Consider the following 19051-nt stretch of genomic DNA (forward strand, 5'->3'; position numbering starts at 1 on the left):
ATTGTTCTGCAATTCTAAAAACTTGTGTGTAGAAAAAGTCTAGGTGGTGTCTCCTCTTCATCATGGAAAAATTAACTAAGACTCTGATGAACTACGCTACATCTTTTTCTGTAAAGCTGCTTAGCCGGTGATCAATAGCTACTCAGCTTACAGCAATGATATTTATAATGATGAATCAGCCCTCCACCTTGCTGGGAATCCCAGAATACAGAGTAACACTGAGAAAACTGAACAGATAAGATGATATGAAGGATTTCTTTGTATCACTTGAAAGACCCACAGCTAGAAACAAACTGACCCCAAGTACAAAATCTTCTAGACAAAATGCACCTAGTGTTTAGCTTAGCACGTGGTGGTGTAGTTGACACTTTCCCCCAGTTCAAAGGGCTGTGAAAGATTTGGGGGAGGCAGCAACCAGATAAATTATGACAAATACATAGCTCCAGTCAAGAAAAGGAACTAAGACTTGGCTTTGGATGGTCGGGTTAGATAACTTTAATACTGAGCCTTGTCAAAATCTTCTGGTTATTACAATGATAAAATAAGTCCAGTGTGGAAACAGAAAAGTAAGGATCCATACACTAAGGGAAGTAGCTGTAGAAGCTGAGAAATAAAGAGATGAATCCCATATTGAGGAAAAAGGGAAAGAAGAATGTGAAGAGATTCTTGTGCTTCCTGTTACACCAAACCATTGTGCCAGCCAGAAACAGAAGCAGGAGTCTTAAGAGTAAAGACAATGGTAATTACTTAAATCAAAAAAGGGAAATTACTAGTACTCCTAGAAGAAAGTTATTTTCTGGAGTATCTTTTAGAGGATGAACAATATGAAGGGAAAGCTTGGATCTGTATTTATAGGATAAGATACAACTTGTCTTCATGTCAGAGTACTGATGAAAACAATACTGACTTGGCTGACCACCTGATGATCCTTATCGGTTTTACGAAGGTCCAGTAGAGCTAGAGGGAATATAGCAATAAAGAGATTTTTTGAACTAAGAATGTGTCCTCTCTAATGAGTAACCAAAGAAGAAGGGCAGATACTCAGCCTGTTGTTCATGACGAAACCTTTTAGAATCTTTGTGATAAAGTTAGCACATAGCCTTTGGGACAGTCTTTAGGGAATAGATAAGGTAAAGGCTAGGATTTTGGCTAGATTTTACTTGCCTGGTGTTATGATGGACATATAATTTTTGTCCAGAATATCAAAGGATAGCACTTGACTATGGTCTAAGTACCATTTAATACCATTACCTGTTGTGGAAGTCCCATTTTAAAAAACTTTCATTAGAAATAGATATTACATGTCCACTTGTAAAATCAAATAAGAACCATCAATATATCCTTGTAATTATTAATTTTGCGGCAACATTTCATGAGATTATTCATATATGAAGAGTTAATACAAAGTCCATATCAAAGAAATTCTTACTGCAAATGGACTACTTTCATTTCTAAAATAGATTAATTTTGTCATGTTTAAGTGATACAGCTAAGGCCATCTGTGTGTCGCAACAAACAAATGGGCTAGTTCAGTGCTTATAAAATTTCAAAGTCTGTGTTATGAAAGGCTGTAGAACTAGATGGGAGAAAGTATGACCAGCTACTTCTTCATTTTATCTTTGCTTTAAGGGAAGTAAGTGCCAAAGCGCTGACTGGATTAACACCATTTGAACTACTATTTGATGGATATCCTGGAGCATGGTTCGCTGTACCAAAAAAAGAAAAAAATCACTATAAACTATGATATACCATTTTGCAGATTTGAACTATAATGCCTATATTAAAAATAAAACATGGAACAAGCACAGGAGAGACAACATAAAGTATGTAAAATACTAACCTCAGGGACTTCATAGCCAGGAAATAAAATATTTTGTTAGTACCCATTACTGAAAACAAGTGTCTTGTAAGATGGCAAGGACCATTTGAAATTTCTGAAAAAAAATAAGTGAAGTAAATTACAGGATGAAACAACTTGGAAAGGGGAAACCAGGACAGGACAGTTACATCACATAAATGTTCTGAAACCTTTGAGAAAAAGTGAAATTTCTATAGTATGCATGTTTGCACAAGATAAGATCTCTTCAGCACCAAAGGTGTTGCCAGGCATACTCTTTGTATGCAACGTAGTATATTTTGTTTTCTGAGCACCACAGCAATATGGCTTTTTTAGGTCATATATATCCCAAACTGTCAAAGTGAATGTGTCCAACAACAGATGTATTGCTAATCTAAAAACAATATCTTTAATAGTTTTAGGGGCAACAGCTGAAAATGTTGCGTACATTTATTAAGTGCTTGGGGTCAGCATGTTTGAGAGATGTGTCCCTTTTTAAGTGATAGCTGTCCAAGGGGGGTAGTACGAAGAGCTTTTGAGTATAAAGTGGAATTTGCTTGCTACACCCCTGTTCAGCACATCCTGAAGTCAGAATAGATGGGACATTGTTTGTCTCAGATGAAACAAAAAGTAAATGATTGAACTCAGGAATGCAAATACATTTTTAGAGTTGCCTGGTTTAATTTAACACAATATGGAGGCTGTGCCTAACAAGAAAGTAAATTTAAAACTGTACCAAATACCAGAATTTCATGGCCAAGCACTAAGAAAGAGGTACAGAAATGTTTTAACATGGCCAGAAGAGAATCTCAGAGTGAATGAACTAGCCCCTCTTTAATGCTTGCCAAAAGCGATTGATCTATAAGGTTTTGAAATGAAAGAAGTCTAAACAAACCAAAAATCAGAAGTGGTCCAAGAAGAACGAGCCAAGACCCAGCGAAGCAATAATACACCTCTTTATTTATGTAAACAACAGATAATCCACTCGAAATTAAGTCCAATAATACAAGAACAAGATTAAGCGCTTTCATCCACTGTAACGTGGACTTCCTCAGAATCAGTTTAATTAGTTAATTAGTTCATTTTAAAACATTTTTGGCACCAACTTCATGTGTTATTTAAAGACATATTGCACTTACTTTTTCTAAAACTGTTTTATAGCTTTAAAAACAAAATAAAATGCAAAACGAATCAAACATACTATATCTATAATATGAGTATTTAAAAAAGTTATGGATATTAAAAAAACCTTATATATTGAAAAACCTTTTCATAAAGCATAATTACTAAAATTGATATGCATAATATGTATTGAAATTACAAGCCAACAAAGCCTATGAGGACCTATCACTCTAGTTATAGATAAATCAAATTAGAATATCCAAAGCTTCAGTGCTAATAGCTCCAGACTTTCCCAAGCAGTTTTAGTGTACAGAGATTCCTTTGAGGTATGCTCATGATGTACAGTCTGTCTCAGGTTATAAATGGGCATGAACATTCTCTCTGTTGGGTAAGTTGAAAACTCAGCAATGCTGAGGTATTATTCAGCTGTAAAAAGAAAATGCCTTATCATAAAATGGGTCATCACAACCCTAAAATACTATTTTGAGTTGGAAATTTCTGTTAATTACTGACCATGGCACACTGCAATGTATCTGCCTGCAGAAAGGTTGCAACCTAAAATTGTCCAGGTGGACTTTGATCCTTCAGCCTTACAATTTCAAAACCCAATGTTATCCAAGCTGCAGCCAGTTAAGTATGGTTGGGCTATCTCTGGTTTATATCCCATTTGGGAAAGCTAGAACCGGTGGTTCTATGCTGTGGGTGGGGGGTTATGTGTTCTACTAACTGCTGAGCCTGGAGAATCTGCGCTTCATTTTGGTTTTATTCCTGCTAGAGTTGCCTTTACCAGAGGGTGTATTATCAAATAGAAATACAGAACAGAAAGGTAAAGCAGAAAGTGTCAAATTTCAATAACATCCAGTAAAGATCAGGTGCATCTTGAGGTATATAATGACCACCAGGCCACTATCTATGGAGCAAATCATATTTGTGACATCTAAATTGTGAGAGGATTCTGTAGAGAAGTCTTCAGAGTGCTAAACTGAAAGACAAAAGACACTTTGGAAGGTGTCACTGAAAACTGGAAAAGTAGGACCTGTTCTAAGAAACTGGAGGAATTGCTCCTGCCTTCTAGGTAAAGAGATTCTTGAAGGGAAAGACTGAAGTTATGTAAGAACTGTTTTGTTTATTGGCTAGCTTTGAGGAAAGCACTGTGTATTCCAGAACACTTTATGTGAACTTTGGAAAGAATCAAAAAATGAAAAAGCTAGTCCTTGAAGGTAGTTTTTATTATTACACGAACTTCTAGATGCTACAGTATATTTGTTTGTGTGTGTGTGTGTGTGTGTGTGTGTGTGTGTGTGTGTGTGTGTGTGTGTGTGTGTGAGATTATATCAGTAAGGTTCAACTGCAAAATAAGTGACCATTAAAAGACTGTACACAACAGAGCGACCACACACACATCCACCCATTCATAACTCTCTTTTCCTATTTTTGTACATGGGGTTATGGTGCCATATCAACAGTGACCATCATCTAAAGCCAAAGTTCACACTGTTAGGTGGCTAGTCCTGCCACGGTTACCTTACCTGACATGTAACCTATGGCCAATTTAGTGCAGCCGCACAAAATGGATAATGCATAAAAGAATGAACCATCCATTACTGACCAATAAACAAACAATATCAGTACCCTTAACTTTACAGAAACAATGCACTAAAACAACAAACGTAGCTTTTTGCAAGGTACACCCACACCAGTATATGAAATATAGTAACTGTGAGATGGCACAATAGCGAGGAATGGGTACATTTGCAATCCCTACTGTAGTGCAATCTCACACAAGTGCAAAACACTACTTGCCTAAGACTTCTGATACATATCTGCCACACATCCAGACCTGTACACCAGCCACAATGTTTACTCAACAAATAACAGCAACGAAACACTAACAGCAACGAAACACTAAGACACACATTGCACCCATTCACTAACTACTGACATAACAGTATTTAGTAACATAAAACAGTTGCTGGAAATAATGCAACTACTTGCCAGACATCTTCCACACAAGTACAGTACAAAGTACAAACCTTCCTATGACACTTCTCTCTAAAACACACTCTGCAAAACATAAGATTGACCTTCCACAATTTGTACAGATGTGCAGTCAACCAAAAGTGAAGTCGCTGCATTTTTCATACGTACAAACAGGTCAACCAGATGTGAAGTTGACCAAATGCAATACACCTGTATCTATCTGTCTGTCTATATATCTAAATATCTGTATATATATATATATATATATATATATATATATATATATATATATATGGGAAACAGATTTTGATAGAGTTCTACTTTGGCTGTCATCTGTGTAGTCAACAAAGTATAGTCGACTGCATAGATGGTCAACAGGTGTGTGAGAGAGCGCATTTCTCTGGGTAGGAAAATTTGCCTTTTCCCAGAGATGGTACAATGTCAGAGTTAGTATTTGTAATTAGGGGGTGTGGTGGGCACAAGGGGGCTTGCCCCTGCAAAAAATTGTGTTTTCTTTTAAACAGTGATTTGTATGTACTGTGACTTCTTGCTAGGAGCATGTATAGTAGTAATATGTTAGTGTTGCCAAAGTCAACCTTTCGCGGTTCACTTTACGAACCTCAATCTTTGGGTCATTCTCTGTTTATCAGTTGACCCATATAGTATAGAAGGTAGCATTGGGAAGATATGTTAACTCTGCATTCATAAAATATACACAAGGGGCAGTGGTAAGAGGCTGTGAGTGCAGAGCTGAAATAACTGGCAACACCTCTGTCTCTGGGATATTGATAGGTGCATAATCCTGGCAAAATGATCTGATGTGATGTTACTTCAGAAAGTGTCTGGTGTGAAAATGAATATTCATGTTACTGAGACAAATTTTAATGAAGTGTGCTGAAGGTGTTATTTCAGTTTAAATATTTATTGGCTTACTTGTAATAATTATCATTGCATGTGTTTTTTTCAGTGGTATCAGCATTAAACAAGGCTTGGTGTGTCGCCTGCTTCTCCTGCTCTACCTGCAATACAGAGCTCACCCTCAAGTAAGTCTAAATTCAGTCATGCAGGATTATGAGGAGTCTGGCACATTTCTTTGCTGTACTTTAGAATGTCTTCTGAATACTGACCTCTGCGTCTATCCCACTTTAATTGTACCACATCTGTTTGTGTGTTAGTGTACAACTGAAGTAGTGTAGTGATTGCCCTTTCAGCATAGCGTGGGTGAAAGTTGTTGTCACTTTTCTTTAATAGTGATAGAACTCTCAGCTGTGGATGGACTTCTGCTTCCAGTTGATTACTATTACTCTAACCATATAGCTCGAGACTCCACTGCACTCACTGTGGTGCTAGCTTATATACACGTCAATGCTAAGGCCTTCATGTTGCATCCTGTAGTGCCTGTTTGCTTAGCAATCCAGTTGTAAGGAAATTGTATATTTAGATGCTGCCACATTATTCATGCTTGAGCGTGGTAGGCAGATGGAGACTGGATGCTGTTACTATTGACCACTAAGTCCTAGGGTTATCATAACTAACTCATAAAAGTGAAATTGGGTAGATGGTCTGTGCTTTCTTGTAGGATTCATTTTCTGAAATCTTGTTGGGACCTGAATACATTATTTACTCTGTAGCTTCTTTCCTTCCTTCATCATTTGGTTATAAAACTGTATGACAGAAGCACTGTTAACCATTCCCCCAGTTAGGGAATGAGCTCTTGGCCAAGCTTTTCTGATTTAAAGTTACCTTAAGGGGACCTTCATTTTCCCTCACCTCTCCTTCTTGTACTAAAAGGACAGTCTTGTAAAAAAAAATTATGTTGTCAGGTACTATATTTGGTAAAATGTAATATACTTTTGTTACTCTAAATAATTATGAATTTTTTGTTGGTTTATATTTTTATTATAAGTAAATAGATTACTCCAGTTGTGCTGAAATTTTGTAAATTGTATGTCATTTGTGAATATCACCATGATTTATATAAGATGCTTGTGTTACAACTGTATTAGAACTGTATGTCATGTGTACATCAAACTGGTTTGTACAGACGTATGTTGAAAAGGTATTTTGTAAAGTACTTGTGCTTAAAATGTATCCACAGTATGCCCTACTGGAAGAGAACAGAAATGTACATGCACTATTGTAACTGTTGAAATATACATGTTGACAGTGGAAACTGGAATACAGCAAACTTTAGGAAAATTAGATGAAATTTAAGTTACTTTATAGGCTATGCAATAAAAGATGATATCTTTCAGTTTTCAATGCAGAAGAGACGCAATGTCTATACTAGGAAACTTTCTGTATTGTATTTAGGGTGAACTAATTACGAGTCTTGAATGCATGAAGAAATGCAATTGTTTTATGACTTCCAGCATCTGCCAGAGATCGGAGGATAGGTAGATGCTAAATACTGCCAGTTTCATCAGTTGTTGTTTTGCCTGGGAACTAGGAGTCAGATGACAAGAAATAATGCCATTCTGTAAGCTATTCCAGCATTAATATTGTAGATATTAATTTGAGAAGTATCTTAGTGAGACAAGGTATTCTGTCATGGACCTGACAACAACTAGAAGATACATTCACCACATCTGCCTTGCTCTATCAGTAAGTTCTTAGGTTATAGTAATTCTCTTAGATACAGTCAGGAATATAGTAAAGCTTAGTATAGATGCTTTTTTTTTATTTGTGTGAGCCTATACTGCAATGTTATTTTAAACTCTGTCACTGTGAATGTATATTTAGTATTGTCTTGTTCTTTTATTATTTATTATTAAATATATTTAAACCTTTCATTGTGGCTGATCTATGTAGAGATATTTAAGTTTTGAGCACTTGCATTTATTTTGGTGACACTGTGTGTGCCACTTCTGATAGCCTTGCTCTTGGTCAAACTACCATTTGTATTAATATTAATATCACTCAGTATAGTGAATATCCTTGGAAGGGCTTTAAAGTAGCTGATAAGGAGCGACTGTTGGTAGTAAAAACTACCTTATAGTCTGGGTAGAAGGGGCATAGCAATTAAACCTGTGCCAGCCTTTCCCAGGTGTGTGTGTTGTGTGTGTGTAAATTAAACATCAGAGTGTGTGTCAGCTACTTGGGAAGGGAGATGAAGCAATGGTTGGACAGAAAGGGTGCTGGAGGTCTTGGCTTGGTCACTCAACTGAGATCTCAACTCTATAGCTGTGCAAGTGGGGATTCTTATTGGGGATCTGGAGGAAGAGTGAGAAACCAGCCCCGGTATGATTATGGTCTCTGTGTGCTCTTAAGGGAAATTGCAGTTGATGCAGACAACTACATCTGGAAATAGTGTGTGTGTGTAACTTGTCATCTTCCTAGTGTATGTCCCCCACTGGTGAGGATTGAGGCTCCTTGATTACTGGTCCAGTGGAGGGTCATCACAACTGGTGGTAGTGTTGGGATCAGCGTATCACATGTTAGGATTCAGTGGGGTGGATATTGAACTACTGTAGCCTGGAAACAGTGGTCACTAAATAAGGTGTTTGTACTCTCAAGCAGCCACATGGTAGACATTGAGTTTCATATCACAATAGTTGTATTTATTTATTGTTAGCTTAATTATTCAGGGAGAGTAGGCAAGATGTCATCAGAGGATTATGGCAAGCTGACAAGGAGCCAGTTGGCTGAGATGTGCCAAGCTAAAGAACTGGTGCATGCCAACTTGACTAAAGTGGAAATGATTGCAGACTTAACTACAGCTGCATCACAGACCAGCGACCAAGAGGACAGCCAGACTGGCCTCTGGGATGTTCAACTCTTAGAAAATGGGCAGTTCAACTTTGCTTCAGAGGTCTTAAAAATCTGTCTGGAGTTAGAGACTTGAACTGAAGGCCAAACGTTTGGAACCACAATCAGCAGAGAGACTGCAGCAGGAGAACAAAATGGAGTTGGAATCAGCAGAGAGACTGAGATGTCTGGAAGCTAAAGAAAATGAGAGGCAGAAGCAACATGAAAAGAAGATGCTGACTCTTCGCCAGGGTCATGGAGGTAATGGGGAAGGGAGTAAATGAACCCCAGAAGCAATAAAGGTTAGTAAATTTCTTCCACAATTTACAGAGGGTGATAATTTTGATTGTTTTATTCATATGTTTCAAAGGGTATTTAAACAGTATAATGTTGACCAAGGGATCTGGGTACGGTTCCTGACCCCCTTACTCCATGGTAAAGCTGTAACTGCTGTTTCTAAATTGTTTGATACTGATTAATTAAATTATAACACAGTTCAAAATTTAGAGTGTTTTAAGTTAACACCTGAAACTTGTAGAAAAAATGCTTTGTGAGCCTAGATGCAAGGCAGATGAAAGTCTGTGTGAATATATTGCTGAGCTAAGCACTTATTTTCATAGGTGGGTGAGTGGGTGTCATGCCACCACTTTTGAAAAACTGGCAGACCTTTTGGTGAGATAACAACTCTTAGCACTTTGCCTGAGGGCATGAGAATCTGGTTGCAGATAGAGAGTGCAACACCACAGATGAACTGGGAAAAAAGGGAGACCTATATCTAACAAGCAGAGAACCACTGCACAGGAAAGGGATACCCAGTGCTGCACATGGGTCTAAGGGAACCCATGGTAGGCAACCAAAACCACCCCAACAGTGCCTTACAGTAACAGGGGAAGCCACTAGTTCAGGAACATGGCTAGTATCAGGGGTTAAATGTTTTAAATGTAACCAGTGGGGCCATGTAGCATATGGAGGCAAGACTGGGAACAAAAGGTGAGGTAGCCAGCAAGTGGGAATTATAGAATGCCAGTGGTAAGTTGCCTACAGATAACAAGGGTAACAAACTACCACAACAGGTTATATCCTGTCTTAGATGGGGAAACAGGCCACTGGTAAGAGAGACACAGCCTCTGACCCAACCATTGTAAAGCCTGCAATGGTTGAATAGGAGCACTACTTGCTTGGGCAGTCTACTCCAGTCAGAGTGTTAGGGGAGTCCCCATTCCAAGTACTTTTGGCTAGGGTTCACCGTGACTGGGAGGATGAAAAAGGAAGCAAGCAAGTAGGTGTGTTTGAGGATATCCCTGCAGATATCCTGATAGGGAATGATGATTTTGATAATGCAGTACTTTGTGTGCATGCAGTTACACACAGGCAGGCTTAGAGAAAGCATGCAGGTCTGGTAGCTGGGGGGGGGGCTCAGACAGACCCCACACATGAAGCCAGGACTGGTGAGGTGGCTACTTCAGGGAGGAAGCTACCCTGTAGCAGTGAAACTGAAAGTGAACCACAGCTGCTTGTGGGTACTGGTGTTCCCTTAGACAAAGTGACTGCAAGGGCAGAGATGAATAGTAGTACCCAGGCTGACAATGAGACACTGCTGTCAGAGGATACCAGACTTCCTGTGGAAGGGGAGCTGGAAACAGTTACAAAGAGAGAGCTGAGATGGGCTCAAATCTCAGACCCTACATTATAAGGCTTGAAGGAGGTAGCCAGAGAGGCACCTGATTCTCAAGGAAAGGGGAACTCTCTGTACTGGGACAAAGAGTTACTGTATAGAGAGTGGACCCCTGAGGGAGGGCTAGAGGGTTAGAGACTACAGCGGTTGGTAGTGTCCAGAGCTTACCATCTGGCACTTCTAGCCATAGCCCATGACATTCTCTTTGCAGGTCATATGGGCCAAAAACGTTCCAAGATATGTATTCAGAACTTTTATTGGCCTGGAATTTCCAGGGATGTAACAGGGTACTTCAGGATCTGTGGGCATTGCCAAATAGTAGGCAAGGCAGGAGACAAGGTCAAAGCTCTTTTGATGCCTTTATCTGTGATTGAGGAGCCATTTCAGAGGGCAGCTGTGGATATTGTGAGGCCTCTGAGTACCCCAAGTTCCAGTAGTGGTAGTAGATTATCCTCCCAGATACCCTGAGGTGGTGGCTCTGTCCTCCATCAAGGCAGAAAAGATGGAAAATGCTTTGTTAGAGATTTTCAGCAGGGTAGGTTTCCCAAAAGAAATACTGGTTGACAGTGGTGTTAATTTCATGTCAGACATGCTGGCATGTATGTGGGAGCACTGTAGGGTGAAGCACCTAAAGACCACCCCCAGACAAATGGTCTTGTGGAGAGGTTAAACTCTACACTAAAGACCATGCTACAGGTATTTTCACACCAGTTTAAGGGGGAATGGGACACACATTTGCCCTACCTGTTTATTTACAGAGAGGTGCCCCAGGAATCCGCAGGTTTTTCACCCTTTGAGTTGGTGTATGGGCATAAGGTGAGGGGACCTCCAGGTTTGATTCATGATGAGTGGGAGGGTGAGTGTGAATCCCACAAGGAGTCCATTGTAGCATACATCCTAAACCACAGGACAAGGCTCAGGAACTCATGGGCTTAGGCCAGGAGAAACTGGCAGAAGCCCAACAGCAGAAAAAAGGGCTGGTATGACAGGAATTCTTGAGCTAGAGGGTATGCTGTGGGGCATCAGGTTATGGTTCTCATTCCTGTCAGACACAACAAGCTGCAGGCAGCTTGGGAGGGACCCTTAAGTGGTAAGGAAGGTTAGTGATGTTAACTACATAGTAGAACTCTGCTAGGCAGGGGGCAGGGGCACAAGCTGTAGCATGCTAACACCATGAAATGTTACCAAGATAGGGAGACCCTGGTGCTAAGTATTTGCAGTAGGAGGCAGGAGGGGGATATATGACTACAGCAAGCCAGCCAACAAAATCCCAAATTACTATGGTGGAGCCTAGGGTTGCAGGCTTATGATATGATAATGCAGCACTGTGCCTCCTGTGGGGGGGTCAACAATGCCAAGGCAGCTGAAATTGCAAGACAGGGTATGAGGTAATGTATTCCTAGATAGGCTCATCCCTCTCAAGCAACATTTCTCAAGGGTCACTTGAAAAACTAACTTGAGTCTTGAAATGTGGGGAGAAGTGTGATGAAAGGAGATACTGCCAGCACAGCTAGCTGGAATTTTGTAATTATATGTCATTTGTGAATGTCAGCATGATTTATATAGGATGCTTGTATTACAACGGTATTAGAACTGTATGTCATGTGTATATCAAACTGGTTTGTACAGACGTGTGTTGAAAAGGTATTTCATAAAGTGCTTGTGCTTAAAATGTTTCTACAGTGTGCCCTACTGGAAGAGAACAGAAATGTACATGCACTATTGTAACTGTTTAAATGTATGTGTTAGCAGTAGAAACTGGAATATAGGTAATTAGCTTCAGTCCCACAAACTTTATGAAGTAGCTAAAATTAAATTACTTTGTAGGCTACCCAATAAAAGATGGTATCTTTCAGTTTTTAATGCAGCAAGAGACAAAATGTTTGTACTAGGAAACTTTCTGTATTGTCTTTAGGGTGAACTAATTGCTAGTCTTGAAAGCATGAAGGAATGCAGTTGTTTTATGACTTCCAGCATCTGCCAGAGATCAAAGGAGAAGCCCTTATCTGTATATTTTTACAGGTAGATGCTAAATACTGCCAGCTTCATCAGTGGTTGTTTTGCCTGGGAACTAGGAGTCAGATGACAAGAAATGGTCATTCTGCAAGCTATCCCAGCAGGAATATTGTAGATATTAATTTGAGAAGTCTCTCAGTGAAACAGGGTATTCTGTATTCTGCCTTGGACCTGACAACAACTAGAAGGTTCATTCACCACATCTGCCTTGCTCTATTAGTAACTTCTTAGGTTATAGTAATTCTGTTAGATACAGTCAGGAATATAGTAAAGCTTAGTTTAGATGTGTTTTCTTTATTTGTGTGAGCTTGTACAGCAATGTTGTTTTAAATATTTCCTGTGGTTTTGAACTCTGATGTCACTGTGAATATATATTTAGTCTTGTCTTGTTCTTTTATTATTTATTATTAAATATATTAAACTTTTCATTATGGCTGATCTGTGTAAAGATATTTAAGTTTTGAGTACTTGCATATTTATTTGGTGACACCGTGTGCCACTCCTAATAGCCTTGCTGTTGGTCAAACTACCATTTGTATTAATATTTGTATCACTCAGTATATTGGGTACCCTTGGAAGGGCATTAAAGTAGGTGAGAAGGAGTGACTTTTGGCAGCAAAAACAACCTTATAGTCTGGGCAGAAGGGTCATAGCCTGTAAACATGTGCCAGCCTTTTGTGTGTGTGTGTGTGTGTGTGTGTGTGTGTGTGTGTGTGTGTGTGTGTGTGTGTATCAGCTACATGGACAGGGACACGAAGCACTGGTTGGACAGAGAGGGTGCTGGATGTCTTGGCTTGGTTCACTCAGCAGAGATCTCAACTCTATAGCTGTGCCAGTGGAGAGTCTTATTGGGGATCTGGAAGAAGAGGGAGAAACCACCCCCAGACTGACTATGGTGTCTGTGTGCTCTTAAGGGAAATTGCACTTGATGCAGAGAGCTGCATCTGGAAATACCGTGTGTGTACCTGTCATCCTCCCGGTGTACATTCCTCAGTGGTGACAGTGGTGAGGATTAAAGCTCCTAGATTACTGATCCAGTGGAGGGTCATCACATTTCAGGTGTGATGAAGAGAGATACTGCTAGCACACCTGCAATGAGGTTCTGAATTTATCTGAGCTAGTCATGCATTGTGCCATCTCACATTGCCTTTGAAACATCCGTCTTCTTTGTAAACAGAAAACTACTGTTCCATCAGAGCCCCCAGATGCATTACTATGAAAAAATAAACACAATGGTTAATACTGTTGAGTGGAATATGCAGGGCTTACAACATTGTTACAGCTGACCTCCCTTGTGGCATTCTCCAAAACTTTCATGTGTAATCAAAGTTAAAGACACAGTACCTAACAATATGGCCCATACATGCTTGAGTCTGGCTTTTCATTTTTTCACTTTTAATGAAGTACTTATAGTTATTATCCTTTTCTTTTTGTTTCTTTTCTTTCTTTAGAGGTCAGCACATGAACCAAAATAACTGAGAATATTAATGCATACTTGTCCCATGTCACAACAGAAAGTCAGACTTAGAGAGAAGGGAGTATCTCCCAGAAATGAACCAGCATGTTCCTGGTCATTTAATAAATATAACGGTTTTGATTTATTATGGTTTGTAATAATTCAAAACATTTTTCTGATGAAATATGTCTAGATAATTAAGTAGATGCATTTGTGACAGATAAAAAATAATCACCATATGCCATACATTTTTAACAGTTGAGATTACATTTAGATGATGAAATGTAGCTAAATGAAGTACAGAACTAGGCGACTTTGAGACCATTTATAAAGACCAGCTTGCAGGCTGACAATTGACTTTAATCCTGTGCAGTCCTTTATTCTCTGTTGTAATCATCAGTATAGACTCTGTTGATATAATGAACCTAAGTTGTAATAAATGGAGCCCTTTAATGATCCTGTTAGACTAAATGAAGTGTTTAGCATTGACTTTGAGGGAGCACGAATTGTACATTGAAACTAGAGTATAAATCTTTAACTTTGTTCAGTAGTTGATATGTGAAATATTTCCCCAGCTTTTTAAAATAAACCATCTATTTAATTTGTCAAAGAATTTAGAAGCATTTATGGAATACAGAGCATTTTGCTTTGAATTAGTCTGGGTCATAATTAACCATCAAATGTTTGTAATATTAATAATCTTTTATAAATTTTCATAAATCCATTTTGTCATTCTGCAGTGATATTCTTATTGGGCCAAATCACAGAATCATGTACTCACTCAGCTATGGTTTTATGATGTATTATTTTAATCAGATGGAAAAATATTTCTGCCTTGAGTGGCAGGAAAGGGATGGGCAGGCCCATCCAAGGTGGGAGGACACTTGTTGATAAGCTCCCAACAACAAAAGTAGTGAGCTATCGGATGTGAGTAATTTGCATGTGAGGGGTGTATGGGTAATGGCAAAAGGTGAACCAGGGAGTATGGTCCAAAGAGGGGAGTTGCCCTTGGGCATTAACACGGAATGTGGTGAATTGGAAAAGGTTAGTGGGTAGGTTATAAAAAAAAAAAAAAAATCAGCCCCTCCAACACAGATGGAAGCACAGATGAACTCAGCCCCCGGATACCCTCAGGATACACTACCAGTGCCAGCGCAAAATGGAGTAAGTCCTGGGAAAGGGGGGTTGGAGAGTAGCTGGTAGAGCCACTGCAGACGTTTGGTACAGGGGGCTGGCCAGTAACAATGAGGTCTAAAGAGACAAAAAAATTCTACCTTGTCTACCTCCAAAAGAGACTTTTGAAGCAAAATAATTTTTGTCAGGGAGCAATGAGAGGGACTCTTGTAGTCAGAAACTGTATCTGGTACAAATCAAATTAATAAAATAGGAGCAAGTTGTGAAGCAAATGGGTTATCAATGTGGCATTTTAACTGTTCCTGGATATTTATTGTCAGGTTGATTAGAATAGGAGCTCTGAAACCCAATGTGCCACTTCTAAAAGTTAACAAAAATACCCTTAGTTTGTTTAACTCTGCTTTTACACAAGGAAAGTATTTTCACATTTTCTACTTAATCAGGGTTAGATATGAAATTACTTTATCATAAAGTAAATTAATAATATTTTAGATATTAAATTACTTCATCATAAATTAATAATATTTTATCTTTTCCCTTGTTTTATTTTTGTGGTAAAAAGAAACCAAAGTTGTCTGCACTGAAACAAGTTTGTTTTCCCATTATGCAAATTCTTATACTATCTGTTGTTTTCAGTTCCACATTTCTAGCTTTGATCTGTGGTTGCATCATTTAATGTCTTTTCTCATTGTTAACTCACTGAATAACTGCATGGCATTTTCATGGCTGTTGTAATCCCTTCTTATCTTATTCTTTCCTCATTGCTTACATCTGTCCAAAAATTAAGCCTTCAAAAGCCATCCATTTTGAAAAGTCTTGAACTGGCCAGTTCATATTAGGTTGCACACTTCCTTATTTTAATTTGATTTGCACTAATAAAGTTTGGAGTCTTTAGCCACTTTAAACGTGGTCTAACTTCTTTTAATTTCAGGGGACTATGTGGTAATATGGATAAAGAGACAAGTGTAAAATCTGAGGGTAAAAAAGGAAACATGCTGGACGGTGCAGTGGTGTAGGAGGGATAAGGCCTTAACTATGGACCAGATGACCCAGATCCAATTAGTGGCATGGGCATGTGAGGTGATGGCAGGGCGGGATTAGCTTGTCCATCCTAGGAGAGAAGGATGTTCATCTAGGCATTCCCTACAGGGAAGCATGGTCTAGAGAGGAGGAGTAACCCTAGGATATAAAACAAGTGAACACAGGGGGAGGGGAAATCTAAGGGATAAGGACATAAATGAAACTAATTCCTCAGTGGAAACAGTCAGTAGCATGACCCCTAAGGATGCCCATAGCTTCTACATTGGTCTCAATATTAAAAGAACAGAGATGATCTAGGGACTTTAGGAGAGGCATGTTGATCTAGTGATGGATGGAGACACTAAGGTATGACAAAGTATGAAACAGAACGGGAACCAAAAAGGGTAAAATCTCAACTTGAATGTTAAAGAATTAGATGTAAAGCAAATATGATTGTCATAGGTGATCTTCCTAATTTTAATTGAGATATATATATATATATATATATATATATATATATATCACATAACTGAAGAATTTTCAGAAAATTTTTCAGTTGCATCTTGTATATGAGGGAAGATAAATGCTTTGAGCAGTCAAAATAAAGATTAGAGAAGATGTTAACATCCCAGAAAGACTCAAGTTCCACTATTCCATAGCTATATAATAAAAAGTGGTGCTTATTAAAAGGACCATATACAGATTGTCAGATATACCTCAGAATTAAATTGAAGTTTTTAACAGAATTGTTTGAACTTTTTTCCTCTGTATACTTGTAATACAGTAGATTCAAAAGATTTAGAAAATAAAGTAGTTATGCAAACCAGTTATCTGTGGCTGTTGGTATAAATGAACTGGCAATACTTATAGTTACTATAAGGTAGTAATTATCTTTCCCAGTGAGCTTCCTACATGCAAGCTACATAAACATGATTTTGCATTAAGTAGCTATAAAAGAGGTCTGCTTTGACTTCCTGAATGCAGATATACAGTTCCCTGACTGGTGCAGCCAGTGTTACTGTTGCTGATGGACCATGGCAGTATATTATACAGACTGTAAGTTTAGTAGCAATGCTTTTGTAGTGGAGCTGTCTGCTTTTTACTCCCATGTTTGCCCTTACATCCTCATTTTCTAAATATACTACCCCTAAGGTAATACAGACTCGGAGGAAAGGGCTTTAAGTTGTTCCCTGTTTCTCTGAGTTGATGTGACTTGAAGGCAGTATACTTGAGTACAGGTTTGGGGGCAGACCCTTTACATCTAGGGTGCAGATGGCACAACTCCCCACTATAAAACATGCTATCTAAGACTTTATTGCTTCTTGCTGTGTTCAGTAACATTGATGGTAAAGTGTAATAAAACAGCTGGGCTTTGGTTTGTTGAATCCCTGCAGTCTTAGATTTGTCATTCTGTTAATTTTTAATGTTAATAATGATTTTAAAAGGCAGCAACAGGGATATCAACTTCTCTTTCTTTCACAAGCTTAATGGCTACGGTGTTTGCCTTACAAACACAAGGTGCAGGATTTGAGTCTCACAAGGGATAATTTGCTAGGCTTAAAATGGCTCGCAAGGGCAGTTAGCTTAGTACTAACCTATGAACCTTTATTTAGAGAATGATATACTCAAAGGAAAAAACAAGAGTTCTGGGGAAACCTAGGTTCAATATTGTCTTGAAACAGTTTCAGTGGCCTCACGCTCTTATCTAAATAAATGGAATCTCCAGCTGTAGCACATATGTTTAATAGACTAAGAAAAATCATAAGAACAATACTGACAATGGAAAATGTGAGCAGACTCCCCTAAAGTATAAAATAGCAGGCAGCTTTGAACAATGTTCTTACTGATGGCGTCTAACATGCCTTATATACCCTTTAAAGGTAATGCAGTCATCTAAGGTGACTATTTTAGTTGAAGTAATATAAATTTTAACAGTACTGGTACACCCATTTTTGTGGAAGAACGATTGTAAAGTTAACTTAATCCTAAAAGGTCAGTGGAGGAAGTGAAAGAGGCATTATCACAGTACTTGCTGAAGCTTCAAACAGCTGTGAGTGAGACACACACTTTACATTAGGTGGTATCAGCAAGTCTTCAGCTCTGCATGTAAGACATCCATAACTGAACTAAAACCTCATGAAACAATGTCCTGCAAAGGAGCTAATGAAATAGTCCAGGTTGGCCTCCAAGAAGAAATATATACCGACCAAGAGAGGTCACAGGATTTGGCCTTGTGGGATGCCACTTGTAACTGGTTTGGAGTCTGACATGTCTCCAGCAATTCTAACCATGTGGGTTCTGTCCTTGAGCCAGTTTGCAACCCATCTAGTGACATAGGGGTTTATATTTAAGCTGGTGAGCTTATCTATAATGCCCGAGTGGGGTATTGTATCGAAGGCTTTTGCGAGGTCCAGATAGGCTGTGTGGACCACCTTCCCTTCATCAATGGCCTTGGTGACTGTTTCAAAAAAGTCAACCAGGTTTAAGAGGCAGGATCTGCCCTTAACAAAGCCGAACTGGGTAGGATCCAGTGTTTGTAGGTCCCCAATATCTTTATTTATGAGGTCCATGATGATCCTTTCCATAGCTTTGCAGACCAAGCTAGTCAGGCTTATGGGGCGATAGTTTCCAGGGTCCATTGAGGCACCACCTTTGTGGAGAGGGACCACTGTTGCTGTACGCCACTCTTTGGGTACATATCCTGTAGTAAGGCTGAGATTGAACAGTAGTTTTATGTTTGGGTTTAGCTCTTCTTGGAGTTCATGTAGGACGCAGCCTGGGACACCATCTGGTCCCATTGATGCTGTGTTTTTTGCTTTGGAGAGGGCGGCTCCCACCTGAGCATCTGAGATGTCAGGGGGGCAGCACTCTGCTGGGATAGATATTTGCCCTTTTGGTGGGGAGGGGGGGGGGGAGAAGTTTGTGCTGAACCTGTCATCTAGGATGTTGGCAATGTCTGTGGGTTCGGTGTATTTTTTGTCATTTTGGACTAATTCTGAGCATATCTGGGAATTCCCACCCAGGTTCCTACCATAACTAAAGAAATCCTTGTGATTATCCTTAG

General features: G+C 39.1%; 1 protein-coding gene across 2 annotated transcripts in view; it reads left to right on the forward strand.

Moving 5' to 3' along the window:
- The window catches only part of LIMS2 (LIM zinc finger domain containing 2), a 668134-nt gene that overhangs the window by 631451 nt on the left and 17632 nt on the right, over window positions 1-19051 (forward strand). For both annotated transcript variants that reach the window (XM_044070568.1, XM_044070570.1), the window contains exon 9: window positions 5907-5982. In XM_044070568.1, coding sequence (XP_043926503.1) covers window positions 5907-5982 — 76 coding nt within the window. The remainder of the gene's footprint in view (window positions 1-5906; window positions 5983-19051) is intronic.

Source organism: Protopterus annectens, chromosome 4.part1, assembly GCF_019279795.1.
Source record: "Protopterus annectens isolate FY-2018-M chromosome 4.part1, PAN1.0, whole genome shotgun sequence".
Lineage (NCBI taxonomy): Eukaryota > Metazoa > Chordata > Ceratodontiformes > Protopteridae > Protopterus > Protopterus annectens.